We start from the raw sequence: 14110 nt of genomic DNA, 5'->3' as shown, positions 1-14110 counted from the left end.
GCTGGAGGGAGATTGGACTCCTCATGTCAGTGTGTGGCTGCTAACCAGGCATTTGCCTTCCCATCCAACCCCTGCTCCCTGTAGAGCTGGAAGAGCATCTTTCCAAGCATCCCATTGCAGCAATGAGCAAGAGCAGAGTGGTTTCTCCCTGGGAAATGTGGTTTAGAGCCAACCCAGTGACCACAAGGAGCTGGGAATTGGGTGCTGGGAAGGTGGCAGCTCATTCCAACCCAGCTGGCTGAGTCCCTGTGTGCCCTGCTCTAGGTGCTGCTGCTCTGGCAGGGGGGTTGCACTGGATGAGCTTTGCAGGTCCCTCCCAGCCTTTGTGATCCTGTGGGGTCTAACAATGAGCATGGGGAAGAACCTGCACACTCCTGCACGTTTGTTTGTGCACTTTGGGCTCTGCCTTGGCTCTCAAACACTCACTGGGAGAGGAGAGCACTTACTGCACTCCTTTTTGCTGTCCCAGCTGGAAAATACCACAGCTTCTTCCTTCCTACACTTTGTTTATCCCTCCAGCAGGGTCAGGTTGATGCACCCATGGGAACCCAGGGCTGGAAGGAATCTCCAGGAACATCACCTCATCCAGGATCCTGCTTCTCCATCCCTGACAGATGCTCATCAAATCTCTCCAGCACCTCCCTGGGGTGGTCAGCTGGCAGGAACTCCTCTTCCCAAGGTCCTTTTGGCACCATGCAGGGACCCTCCAGCACCTTGCAGTGAGGACAGAGCTCAATGTCCTCCTGACAGCATGATTTAGCCCATGGGTGCATAGTCCTCATCCTTTCCAGCTGAATCACTCTCCAGCTACTGCTGACAACCTTCAGCCCAACAGAGAAACCTTGATGGGCTCCTTTTTCCCTCCCTCCCATGGTTTTCTGGTGACTCAGCTGTCAGAGGTGAATAACCCTTCATGCTTTAGCTGAACACTCATTAACCACCCAGAGCCCATTTGGTCAGGGCTCCTTCTCCTTGAGACTACATCTTGAAGCAAGAGGCCTGAGAAGCTCAATAAAAACAGATCTCCAGAGCACAGAAACCTTCTGGGTCACATGGCAGAGGGTTTTATCAGCAGTGGGTGAAGGGCTGGGTGGAAAAGAACAGCAGCTCCTACTCACAGCAGCTCCTACTCACAGCAGCTCCTACTCACAGCCCCTAGTGAAACCTACAGCTGCTGCATGGAAACTGGTAACAACAAAAAAGCTTCTACCCCAGGCATTTGCCTGACTCCTACTCCTGCCCCAGGACCTGCTTGGGTGTCATTTCTCTCCCTGTTCTTCTTCTTCTTTGCCCAGAATCTCAGCAGCAAGGATTTCTTCATCTTCCTGCTCTGCAGGAACCACCCGGATGGTGACGGAGCTGTCGGAGGACTTGGAGATGATTTCTTCTCCCAGGGGTGCAGGTGCCTTGGGGGAGGTGACAGGAGATCTCTGGTGCACTGGGGATTTGGGTGGGCTTGGGCTGAAGCTGCCACTCTGTGAGAAAATCAAATCCCCCCCCACATAATTAAAAAGAAGCCAAATCAACCCTTAGCACATCCCCAATCTCCAACCACAGAGATGCTGCCTCACACCTCCTGCCCTCGCTCTTGTTTTGCTCCTCAAGTATCTTGGAGGGGGGTTTCTTGGCAGAAGTGTTGTTGAGTGGGAGCAGCCTTGTCCTAAAGCCTTTGAAACCTCCTTTGCAGCTGTGCCACAGAGAGGAACATCCTTCTAACAGGTCCTGCCATTAGCAGGGTCAGCTCCTGCTGTGGGGCTTGTTGCTGCTACCCTGTGGTGCCACTGCTCACCCCTGCCTTTAGCTGGTTATTCATTAATTAGCTAATGAGCTGCTTGAGCAGTGCTCTGTGTGAAGCCTCACCCTGCTGCTGTGAAGGGCTGCAGGAGCACAGCTCTGCTCAGCATCTCCCTGGCTATTTACTCAGCCTCAAGGCCACTGTGTGCTCGCTATCAGCTGCTCTTTCACCTCCCTGGACAGCCTGGGTGGGATAGTCTGCAGAATTCCACACTGGGAAGAGTAACAGCAAAGTCTGCATGGAGACAGGATCATTTTGTTTGTATGAGCTCAGCACAGGCACTTGGGAGGACAAAAAGAAGAGCAGTGCCTTTGGCTTTTTCCTCAGATGCTCATGACAAAGGGGAGGGTGGTTTGAGAGCAGCTCCTGCAGAGCTGGCAGGACACTGTGCCTGCTGCTGGGGACCTCAGCCCCAGCCATGCTGGGAGAGCTCTGTAGATCCTGACTGTGGCTGCTGGGTGCCAGCATCACCCTCCATCCTGCCAGCACATCGATTCATTACCAGTGGCCCTGGCTCTGCAGAGCAGAAGAGATGTCTGTTTCTATAACCCAGCTGGAAATTAGGCTCAGGCTTAACATAGCTGGGCAAAAAGTCAATGTATTCCTGTTTTGTGTTGCAAATAACAATGTCATCCCCCCTAAGGCCATGTGTGAGATGCTGGGACACCCCATCTGCCCAGGCTACATCAGGTGCCCATGCCTTGAGCACACTCCTGGAAAGCACTGTAACGACACCCAGAGCTGGCAGAGCAATGACTTGGCATCTAACAACCATCCAACTTGGCATCCAAACCATATTGCCACCCAGCCCACACTGACCTGCATCATCTGCATGGACTTCACCTCCTTCAGCCTCCACCGGAGCTGTGCCAGTGGCCCTTTGCCCCTGACCCTCCCTGCAGCAGCCAGGGCAGCCTGGAAGAGCTTTGGGGTGTCAGCTCTTGGGGGGATGATCAGGGGCTCTCCAGGGGCTCCTTTCTCATCTTTGGGTTTATTGTCTTTCAGCATTTTCCTACAGCAGGGAGAAGGAGAGACAAGCTCAGTCTGTTGGAATACAGAATCCTTTGGGCTGGCAAAGCCCCTGAAGCTGCTGCAGTCCCAGCCCTGCCCTCACCCTGCCCAGCCCAGCACTGACCCACAGCCCTCAGCACCTCAGCTCCAGGGCTTTGGGATCCCTCCAGGGCTGGGCACTGCCCCAGCTCCCTGGGCAGCCTAAGTGATGCTCAAATCAGAGTAAGATGCTCAAATCAAAGTAACAGATCCAAGTGATGCCACAAATCCACAGTGACTAGTTTAGCATGTACTTGAATGTGCTTTGGCCACATCCATCCCTGACTGGCACCTGCTGTGAGTGGTGAAGCTCTGCAGCACGGTTGAGGTGGCTCTGGGCACCTCCACCCACCCCAGCCCATGTGAGGGATGGGTGTCCTCTGCCAAAACGTGGCTCCAAGCTGGGTGCCTGATACCTGGTGACTGTGGCAGGCCCTTTCCCAGAGTTCTGCATCAAGGGAATCATAGAATGATAGAATGGTGGGGTTGGAAGGGACCTTTAGAGCTCATCCAGCCCAAGCCCCTGCAGAAGCAGCTCCCACCTAGATCAGGTCACACAGGAACGTGTCCAGGTGGGTCTTGAAGCCCTCCAAGGAAGGAGCCTCCACAACCCCTCTGGGCAGGCTGTGTGACCTGATCTAGGTGGGACCTGCTTTGGCAGAGGCCTTGGAATAGATGAGCTCTAAAGGTCCCTTCCAACCCCTCCCATTCAAATGGAGACCACTGTGAGTGTGCCATATGAGGAGTGATTTTGTATTTGGCAGTTGAATGATGTGTTTGTTGCAAGCTGCATGACTTCTGTACAGGCACATTCATTGTAAGGAGTTGGATATACAATAGTTGATCTTAACAAGACAAAAGATCATAGAATCACAGCATGGTGGGGTGGGAAGGGACCTTTAGAGCTCATCTAGCCCAACCCCCTGCAGAAGCAGCTCCCACCTAGATCAGGTCACACAGGAACGTGTCCAGGTGGGGTTTGGAGCCCTCCAAGGAAGGAGCCTCCACACCCTCCCTGGGCAGCCTGTTCCACTGCTCCATCAGCTCACACTGAAACAGTTTTGCCTTGTGTTTCAATGGAACTGTTTGTGTTCCAGCTTCATCCCACCACCTCTTGTACCAGATACAACAGAAACAAGTGCTGCCCCAACCTCCTGACACCCACCAGTGAGATCCTTGTAACTATCAATGAGCTCCCCCCTCAGTCTCCTCTTCTCCAGACTGAACAGCCCCAGGTCCCACAGCCTTTCCTCAGCAGGAAGATGCTCCAGTCCCCTGATCATCTTGCTGTCCCTGCCCTGGCCTCTCTCCAGCAGCTCCCTGTCCCTCTGGAGCTGGGGAGCCCAAAACCTCCCTGTGTTTCTGAAAGCCACACTTTGGGGGAGGTTTGTAGAATCACAGACTGGTGAGGGGTTGGAAGGGACCTTTAGAGCTCATCCAGCCCAACCCCCTGCAGAAGCAGCTCCCACCTAGATCAGGTCACACAGGAACGTGTCCAGGTGCGGTTTGAAGCCCTGCAAGGCAGGAGCCTCCACACCCTCCCTGGGCAAGCTGTGTGACCTGATCTAGGTGGGACCTGCTTTGGCAGAGGCCTTGGAATAGATGAGCTCTAAAGGTCCCTTCCAACCCCTCCCATTCAAATGGAGACCACTGTGAGTGTGCCATATGAGGAGTGATTTTGTATTTGGCAGTTGAATGATGTGTTTGTTGCAAGCTGCATGACTTCTGTACAGGCACATTCATTGTAAGGAGTTGGATATACAATAGTTGACCTTAACAAGACAAAAGATGATAGAATCATAGAATGGTGGGGTTGGAAGGGACCTTTGGACATCATCCAGCCCAACCCCCTGCAGAAGCAGCTCCCACCTAGATCAGGTCACACAGGAACGTGTCCAGGTGGGGTTTGAAGCCCTCCAAGGCAGGAGCCTCCACAACCCCTCTGGGCACACAGGGTAGGAAGCAGCAGCCTGCTACATACTTGGCCTTCCTACGAAGCAGCTTCTGAGACTCTGGGTAATGCACCAAGATCTCATTCAGGTCCTTCTTGTCCAAGATGAAGAGGTTGGCAAAGCCATGAGCGATGACGTTGGCCGTGCGGCGGTTCCCTCCTCCTGCTGCCAGCAAGCTGGGGACACAGAGAGAGAGAGGGGGCAGGACATCAGTGCTGGCAGCCACAGGCTCAGCACAACTTCACATCCCTTTGCACAGCCCCAATCTCCCCTTCACAGGGCTCAGGGGTGAGGTTTTGATCCCTGAGGATATTTTCCAAGCCTGGTTTTCACAATGATGGGATCTGGCACAGAGCATCCTGTGTGAAAGCAGAGGGGGTGTAAAAGTGGAGTGTGTGTAAAAGCAGAGGGGGTGTAAAAGTGGAGTGTGTGTGAAAGGAGAGGGGGTGTAAAAGTGGAGTGTGTGTAAAAGCAGAGGGGGTGTAAAAGTGGAGTGTGTGTAAAAGGAGAGGGGGTGTAAAAGTGGAGTGTGTGTAAAAGCAGAGGGGGGGTGTAAAAGTGGAGTGTGTGTAAAAGCAGAGGGGGGTGTAAAAGTGGAGTGTGTGTAAAAGCAGAGGGGGTGTAAAAGTGGAGTGTGTGTAAAAGCAGAGGGGGTGTAAAAGTGGAGTGTGTGTAAAAGCAGAGCGGGGGGTGTAAAAGTGGAGTGTGTGTAAAAGCAGAGGGGGTGTAAAAGTGGAGTGTGTGTAAAAGCAGAGGGAGGGTGTAAAAGCAGAGGGGGTGTAAAAGCAGAGGGGGGGGTGTAAAAGCAGAGGGGGGGGTTGTAAAAGCAGAGGGGGGGGTGTAAAAGCAGAGGGGGGGTGTAAAAGTGGAGTGTGTGTAAAAGCAGAGGGGGGGGTGTAAAAGCAGAGGGGGGGTGTAAAAGCAGAGGGAGGGGTGTAAAAGCAGAGGGGAGGGTGTAAAAGCAGAGGGGGGGGTGTAAAAGCAGAGAGGGGGTGTAAAAGTGGAGTGTGTGTAAAAGCAGAGGGGGGGGTGTAAAAGCAGAGGGGGGGTGTAAAAGCAGAGGGGGGGGTGTAAAAGCAGAGGGGGGGTGCAAAAGCAGAGGGGGGGTGCAAAAGCAGAGGAGGGGGTGTGGAAAAGCAGAGGGGGTGTAAAAGCAGAGGGGGTGTAAAAGCAGAGGGGGGGTGTAAAAGCAGAGGGGGGGTGTAAAAGCAGAGGGGGGGTGCAAAAGCAGAGGAGGGGGTGTGGAAAAGCAGAGGGGGGGGTAAAAGCAGAGAGGGGGTGTAAAAGCAGGGGGGGGTGTAAAAGCAGGGGGGGGTGTAAAAGCAGGGGGGGGTGTAAAAGCAGAGGGGGGGGTAAAAGCAGAGGGGGGGGTAAAAGCAGAGGGGGGGTGTAAAAGCAGAGGGGGGGGTAAAAGCAGAGGGGGGGTGTTAAAGCAAAGGGTGTGTGTAAAAGCAGAGGGGGGGTTGTAAAAGCAGAGGGGGGGTGTAAAAGCCAGAGTATGTGTAAAAGCAGGGTGTGTGTAAAAGCCAGTGTGTATAAAAGCATTTTGCCTCTTTTGAAGGCTGAACCACTGCATTTTACCCCTCTCTAGTGTCTGCTGGCTTGCAGAGAGACAAACTCTGTCACTGGGGTATGAATTGGTAGGTGCAGAGCTTTACATGCCCATGAAATGAGCAGGTTAATGGCTGGGGGTTGCTTTATCAGAGTTATTTCAGTTAGAAGAGCCCCTGAAGCTGCTGCAGTGCCAGCCCTGCCCTCACCCTGCCCAGCCCAGCACTGACCCCTCAGCACCTCAGCTCCACGGCTCTGGGATCCCTCCAGGGCTGGGCACTGCCCCAGCTCCCTGGGCAGCCTGGCACAGGGGCTCACACCCCTCTCAGGGAAACAGTTCTGCCTCAGCTCCAGCCTCAACCTCCCCTGAGGCAACCTGAGGCTGTTTCCTCTTGTCCTAAGAACACTTTACTCATTTCCCCATCCCTCTGCATATCTCTCCTTGCTGTCACTAGTTCCCCAAGCAGAAAACAGCCCAGTGACACAAACCCCCCATCAGAGAAGCTCCAGGAAAAGAGCTGTGATTTGTGTTAGCTCAGTGTTCCTGGCTCTCCATCACAGACATTACAGACATCTCCCTGGGGATGCTTCACTCACCTGATTTCCCCAAACACAGATCCAGCTTTCAGAGTCACCAGCACAGTCTTGCCATCAGGTCCCCCCAGCACCTGCACTTGTCCTGCCTGGATAATGTACATCTCACGCCCAATTTCACCCTGCAAGGAAGATGGGTGCTGTGAGGGTGCCCAGAAACAGGGAGAGCTTGAGGGTGCCACAAGCAGGAGCCCAAAACCAAGAGGACCTTATGGATGCCATAAGCAGGTACCAGGAACAAGGAGACCTTCTGGATGCTCTAATCAGGTATCAGGAACAAGGAGACCTTCTGGATGCTCTAATCAGCTGCCTAGAAAGAAGGAGACCTATGGATGCCATAACTAGGGACCTAGAAACAGGGAGACCTTATGGATGCCCTAAGCAAGTGCCCAGAAACGACAAGGAGACCTTCTGGATGCCCTAATCAGCTGCCTAGAAAGGAGACCTATGGATGCCATAACTAGGGACCTAGAAACAGGGAGACCTTAGGGATGCCCTGCTCAGGTGCCAGGAACAAGGAGACCTTCTGGATGCTCTAATCAGGTGCCAGGAACAAGGAGACCTTCTGGATGCCCTAAGCAAATGCCCAGAAACAACAAGGAGACCTTCTGGATGCTCTAATCAGGTACCAGGAACAAGGAGACCTTATATCCATAAGGATATAAGGATACTCTAATCAGCTGCCTAGAAAGAAGGAGACCTATGGATGCCATAACCAGGGACCTAGAAACAAGGAGACCTTATGGATGCCCTAAGCAAGTGCCCAGAAACAACAAGGAGACCTTAGGGATGCCCTGCTCAGGTGGCAGGAACAAGGAGACCTTCTGGATGCTCTAATCAGGTGCCAGGAACAAGGAGACCTTCTGGATGCCCTAATCAGGTGCCTAGAAAGAAGGAGACCTATGGATGCCATAACCAGGGGCCTAGAAACAGGGAGACCTTATGGATGCCCTAAGCAAGTGCCCAGAAACAACAAGGAGACCTTCTGGATGCTCTAATCAGGTACCAGGAACAAGGAGACCTTCTGGATGCTCTAATCAGCTGCCTAGAAAGGAGGAGACCTATGGATGCCATAACCAGGGACCTAGAAACAGGGAGACCTTATGGATGCCCTAAGCAAGTGCCCAGAAACAACAAGGAGACCTTAGGGATGCCCTGCTCAGGTGGCAGGAACAAGGAGACCTTCTGGATGCTCTAATCAGGTGCCAAAAACAAGGAGACCTTATGGATGCTCTAATCAGCTGCCTAGAAAGGAGGAGACCTATGGATGCCATAACCAGGGACCTAGAAACAAGGAGACCTTCTGGATGCCCTAACCTGCATCTTGCTGGAGGTTCCCCATGACCATACCCCTCTCTGAGCTCTCAAAAACACTTTGTCCCTCCTGAGCATCCTCAGCCCAGCATCCCTCAGTCTCCAGGCAGGCTCTTCCCTGCCCTCCTGCTGTTCTTGAGTGCAGCAGAAGGGGTCAGTCTATGCACAAGACCAGCTGCAACCTGGAATGGTTTTGCTCTGAATTCCCTGGCTGGGAAGCAGCTCGATGCCACGGTGATGGGCCAGGCTTGGCTTTCCCTGCAGTGACCCTGAGGATGGGAGGGGACCCGAGCCTCTCAATACCTTTTTACACACGTAGTCGTTAGGCAGGTAGACCACTGATCTGAGTCTCTTCAGCATGTCAAAGATCATCTGCCTGTCACAGCCCTGAGCCAAAAAGAGAGCCAAGAGGGCTGTCAGTGTGTGGTGGCATGGCAGGCTGTGCCAGCCCTGGCCTGAGCTGAGCAGGGTACCTGGAACAGGGCCACTTTGCTCACGATGTTGTAGTTCACGTCGATGGCGATGTCCAGCCTCATCTTGTCTGGAAGCTGCACCAGCAGCTCCAACTCATCTGTGAGACACAGGAGAAAATGGGCTGGTTTAGAGGATTCCAGCATGCTGGGGGCTGGAAAGGTCCTGCAGAGCTGCTGCAGCCCAAGCACCAGCTAAAGCAGCATCCCCTGGCTCAGGGGGCACAGGAACGTGTCCAGCTGGGGTTGGAAACCTCCTGAGAAGGAGCCTCCACACCCTCCCTGGGCAGCCTGGGCCAGGGCTCCCTCACCCAGAAGACTTTCCTTCAGCCCCTGCCCACTTGGCAACCTGCAGATCTAAAGCCAACAGGCAACACAAAGCCATTCTCCATGTTACCTGTGCCCTGACAGCTCTCAGATAGCTCTGTGAGCCCAAGGCAGCACCTTTCCCCACCAGGAGAGTGGGCACAGAGGTCCTGCCTGATGATTTACTGGGATGATGAGGTACTAGGTTTGCCATGTGACACACTCTGCCCAGAGATTGACAGTCCCTGCCCTCTCCCTGGGAGGATGCAGCCCTCAGGGAGCTACAAGTGATGCTGTGACCTGGTGGCAAACAAACCCCTGGAGCAGCATCAAAGAGCCCATCCCCATCCCAAAGCTGTACTGCTATTTGTAACACTTCAGCTGTGTGAAGCAAGCCCAGAACAACAGGGCTGGTGCAGGGGTTGAGGCTGGGAGCAGCTGGGGCTCACCTAGCATCCCTTGGGAGTGCCACGTGTATTCATACCACGTCTTCACCCGGTTCTGAACTGCTTTGGGGATGTTGTAGAAGTTCATGTATTTGATGGTACTGTCCATGCAGCTCCTGTAGTAAGTTTGTCCTGCTGTAGCAGCACCCACCACGTCTCTCATCTGAATAGGAGGAAGAGGTGTCTTAATTGCTGCCATTTCTCCATCATGAAGGTCAGGCAGGCTAGAGAATGTAGCCCAGAGGCACATAGAGTGGTGATGGGAGTTGAGACCACCCAGCCCCTGCTCCAGCAGCTTCCCCTGGCTCAGGGGGAACAGGAATGTGTCCAGCTGGGGTTTGAAGCCCTCCAAGGAAGGAGCCTCCACACCCTCCCTGGGCAGCCTGGGCCAGGGCTCCCTCACCTCAGCACCAAAGGACTTGCTCCTTGTGTTTAAGTGGAGCTGTTTGTGTTCTGGCTCATGTCCATCACCCCTTGTCCTGTCCCAGGGCACCACAGAGCAAAGCCCATCCCCATCCTCCTGACACCCACCCTTGAGGCATTTCTCAGCATTGCTGAGGTGCCCCTGAGCTCAGGCTTCTCTTCCCCAGGCTCAACAGCCCCAGGGCTGCAGCCTTTCCTCCTCACACACATGTCCCAGCCCCTCTCCATGCACAGTGCATAGCACCACTTGCAGAGCTCATTGCTCTTTATCAAGAAGCCTCTTCTAACTTTTCTGCTTTCCTTTTGCTCCCTGGGCAGCCTGGGCCAGGGCTCCCCCACCTCAGCACCAAAGGACTTTCTCCTCCTGGGCCAGTGGAACATTTTGTGCCCCAGCCTGCCCCTGATCCCCCTTGTCCTGACACTGGGATGCCAACTCCTAACAGCATCTGCTGAATCCCTTTTGTCTTCCACCACCCTCAGATGAGGCAAACAATCCTGGAGATGCAAACCTGGGGACCACTCTCACCAAAACCTTCCCCAGCTGAGCCTGGGACCCCCATCAGCACTCCCACTCACCTGTCCTATCATGACAGAGAAAGCAAAGACACCAGTGAAGTAGTTCAGCAGCTGGAAAACGATCTCAAAGAGGGTCTTGGGGTCTGGGAGGCCCCCGATGGTGATGAGGGTTTTGACTGCCCAGTAGTAGCAGCGAATGTAGCTGGGAGGAGAAGAGGAGGCAGCTTTGAAGGTGTTCCTGGCCTGAAGGGCTGTTTCACTTCTCATTACAGAGCTCCCATCCCCTGGCTACAGCAAGGCAGAGCCTGCTGAGAGTAAGGCTGGGTGATGAAAGGAGAAGAAAGAGGGGCTGCAGACTCCCAACCACACTTGCAGCTGCTTCTGGAGATGCTACAGGAGTGGGGAGGTGTAGGGAGCAACCTGAAAGCTCCATGCAGGAGGCACAGCTGCTCTGGCTACTCCCATTCTCTGCTACCATACATCAGCCACATATGCCCCATAGCATTGACACTTTCAGATATAGCCAGGGTGGGGGGGAAACAAGAGTGTGTGAGCAAACTGTTGGCATGGAAGGCAGGAGATGCCAAGTGAACCCTTCATTTGCTGCCTTTGGCTGTTAGTTACACCCAGAGATAGACACAGACATGTCCCTTCAGAGGTTTGTATGAAGCCAGCTGCACCCTAAGAGCTCCCTCCTTGCTCCAGCTCATCACAGCAAGCTCAACTCCTTGAGGATCCCAAGCCCTGCTTTGTACCTGTTGCCTTCCCCATCATAGACCCAGGTGGTTGAGCCCAGCCCTTCGTAGGCAGAAGCCCAGTAATAGAGGCAGGAGTTGAGGTGCAGGCTGTACAGTAAATAGGCAGTGGTTCGAATCACCCTGCAAAAGAGAGGGGAGATGGGATGGTGTCTGCTGGGAGAAACACACCAGATCAACTTCTCCCAGCATCACCAGCAGCTTCAAAGTGATGAGGCAAGAGCTGAGCATGGCAGGAGGCACACAGCACCCAAACATGTGGCTCTGTGGCTTCAGAAGTGCCAGTAAAACCAAGCAGCTGCCCTGCTGCTGGCTCCTCTACACTGTCCCCATTGGGTCAGGGAGAGGTGATGCTGCACATGAGAGCTCCAGGAGCCCCCTGCATCCACCCAGCAGAGGGACAGAGGGGGATAAAGCAGAATAAACCCCAGACTGGGTAAAAACCAACATGAACCTTCCTCCTGAGCAGCAAACAGCAGCTGCAGGCTCCTCCCTTCCTCATCCCTCTCACCTGTAGATGTATGCCTTGCTCAGGATAGCCTCCAGCCGGTTGTTGAACTCAAAGAAGGCCATGTACTGGGAGGAGAAGGAAAGCAGCATGCTCCAGCTTCTTGCAGCACCCACAGAGAGGGTTACAGCCCTCTCAAAACCCCACTCCCCCACTGCTTCTCTCCTGCAGCCCCTTTGTGGCAGGAGCTGCCATGGACAGGTTTGGCTCCATCTATAGGTGCCCTTCTGTCCAAATGTGAGGATTGGAATGAAGTGTTGGAGCAACAGCCTCACAAAGCCTTTGGGACAAGATTCCTGGGCATTTTACACACTTCTTAGAGTCACAGAATGGTTTGGGTTGGCAAAGCCCCTGAAGATGCTGCAGTGCCAGCCCTGCCCTCACCCTGCCCAGCCCAGCACTGACCCACAGCCCTCAGCACCTCAGCTCCAGGGCTTTGGGATCCCTCCAGGGCTGGGCACTGCCCCAGCTCCCTGGGCAGCCTGGCACAGGGGCTCACACCCCTCTCAGGGAAACAGCTCTGCCTCAGCTCCAAGCTCAGCCTCCCCTGCAATGGCTGTGAAGGGGCTGAGGGCCAATGCTGAGGGATGTGCAGGGCTGCTGAGCAGCTGCACACAACCCAAACCCTGCCTCTGAGCTGCTGCCTGTGCAGGTGACACAGAGCAGGGACCAAACTGCCCCAGACCCTGCAGTTGCCCCTCAGATGGGAAACCCCATTGGAAGGGGAAGAGCACAAAGGTCTCCTCCTGGCAAAAGGCAACTTGAGCCCCTTTCCTCTTGTCTTGGCATTTGCTCCTTGGGAGCAGAGCCTGACCCCCAGCTCCCTGCAGCCCCCTGTCAGGGAGTGTCAGAGAGGGCTCCTGGCTGCCCTCAGCCTCCTCTTCTCCAGGCTCAACACCCCCATTCCCTCAGCCCCTCCCCAGCCCCTTGTGCTCCAGCCCCTTCCCCAGCTCTGTGCCCGGCTCTGGCCACGCTGCAGCCCCTCAGTGTCCCTGTGGCAGTGAGTGAGGGGCCCAGCACTGACACAGCCCTGGAGCTGCAGCCCCTCAGTGTCCCTGTGGCAGCTCAGGACCTCACCCCCACTGCAGCTACTGTCCTGCCTGGCTTTGCAGACTCCAACTCACCTTCAGGCAGCGAGGAAAACGCAGGAGTGGGTTGACACCGACTTTGAAGTAGAAGAAATCCAGGGGTAGGAGGCACATCATGTCCATCTGAGACATGCACAGGGAGAGAGAAACCTCAGTGTTGGCCTTGCAGGTGTGCTGGGGGGAAGGAGCTGCCATGCTGCAGCTCACAGCACAGCCTCAGCTTAAGGAACTGCACCAAACCTTGAAGCGTTGTGACCGCAGGTAGTTCTCTTTCATGGCCTTTTTATCAGTCTGGTTGGGCACAGGAGAAGGGGAGAGAGAGGAAGAGTGATGATTGCTTGTAGAATGGAAAATCATGGCACACATGCTCCTGGTTCATCTGTACCACAACAAAGATCCCCAGGATGGTGGGGTGGGAAGGGTCCTGCAGAGCTGCTGCAGCCCCAGCCCCTGCTCCAGCAGCTTCCCCTGGCTCAGGGGGCACAGGAACGTGTCCAGCTGGGGTTGGAAACCTCCTGAGAAGGAGCCTCCACACCCTCCCTGGGCAGCCTGGACCAGGGCTCCCTCACCTCAGCACCAAAGCACTTGCTCCTCCTGGGCCAGGGGAACTGTTTGTGTTGCAGCCTGTGCCTGTTGCCCCTTGTGCTGTCCCTGGGCACCCCAGAGCAAAGCCCATCCCCATCCTCCTGACACCCACCCTTGAGGCATTTCTCAGCATTGCTGAGGTGCCCCTGAGCTCAGGCTTCTCTTCCCCAGGCTCAACAGCCCCAGGGCTGCAGCCTTTCCTCCTCACACACATGTTGCAGCCCCTCAGCATCTTGCTGGCCCTGCCCTGGCCTCTCTGCAGCAGTTCCCTGTCTCCCTGGAGCTGGGGAGCCCAGAGCTGGCCACAGGACTGAAGCCTCAGCAGGGCAGAGCAGAGGGGCAGCACAACCTCCCTCACCCTGCTGCCCACACTGGCCAGTGAAGGAGCAGAGCAAAAGGAGCAGAGCAAGACCTTGCCCTGTGCCACCTTCCCCTCCTGTCTCAGGACATCCTGCACTTGTTTTGCATCCCAGAGGAAGCACATGGCAGTGCCTGCACCAAGGAATCAGAGCTGAAAGGAGAAACCTCCCTGTCTGAGCATTTCCATGGGCAGAGGGAAGGCTTCACCCTCAAGGGTTCCTTTTTCACAGCTTATTTAACTAGGGGTGAAGTGACAGCCCTTGGCTTGGTTTCCTCTCAGGCCTGTGGTCTGTGCAGTCAGGGCACAATCATATGGTGGGAACATGGAATTGTTTTGGTTGGAAAAGCCCTTTAAGATCATCCAGCCCAGCACTGACCCACAGCCTCAGCACCTCAG

General features: G+C 54.8%; 1 protein-coding gene across 1 annotated transcript in view; it reads right to left on the bottom strand.

Moving 5' to 3' along the window:
* Nucleotides 1-1259: 1259 nt before the first annotated feature.
* The window catches only part of CNGB1 (cyclic nucleotide gated channel subunit beta 1), a 31874-nt gene continuing 19023 nt past the window's right edge, over nt 1260-14110 (bottom strand). Inside the window, exons 20-31 of the mRNA XM_062007829.1 lie at nt 13009-13059; nt 12805-12891; nt 11684-11748; nt 11173-11295; nt 10478-10619; nt 9482-9641; nt 8730-8827; nt 8560-8643; nt 6946-7064; nt 4827-4973; nt 2615-2807; nt 1260-1475 (exon numbers count right to left, since the gene is read on the bottom strand). Of these exons, the coding sequence (XP_061863813.1) occupies nt 1260-1475; nt 2615-2807; nt 4827-4973; nt 6946-7064; nt 8560-8643; nt 8730-8827; nt 9482-9641; nt 10478-10619; nt 11173-11295; nt 11684-11748; nt 12805-12891; nt 13009-13059 (1485 nt within the window). The remainder of the gene's footprint in view (nt 1476-2614; nt 2808-4826; nt 4974-6945; nt 7065-8559; nt 8644-8729; nt 8828-9481; nt 9642-10477; nt 10620-11172; nt 11296-11683; nt 11749-12804; nt 12892-13008; nt 13060-14110) is intronic.

This window comes from Colius striatus, chromosome 14 (assembly GCF_028858725.1).
Source record: "Colius striatus isolate bColStr4 chromosome 14, bColStr4.1.hap1, whole genome shotgun sequence".
In the NCBI taxonomy this organism is placed as follows: Eukaryota; Metazoa; Chordata; class Aves; order Coliiformes; family Coliidae; genus Colius; species Colius striatus.
This window is presented reverse-complemented; position numbering and strand designations above follow the sequence as displayed.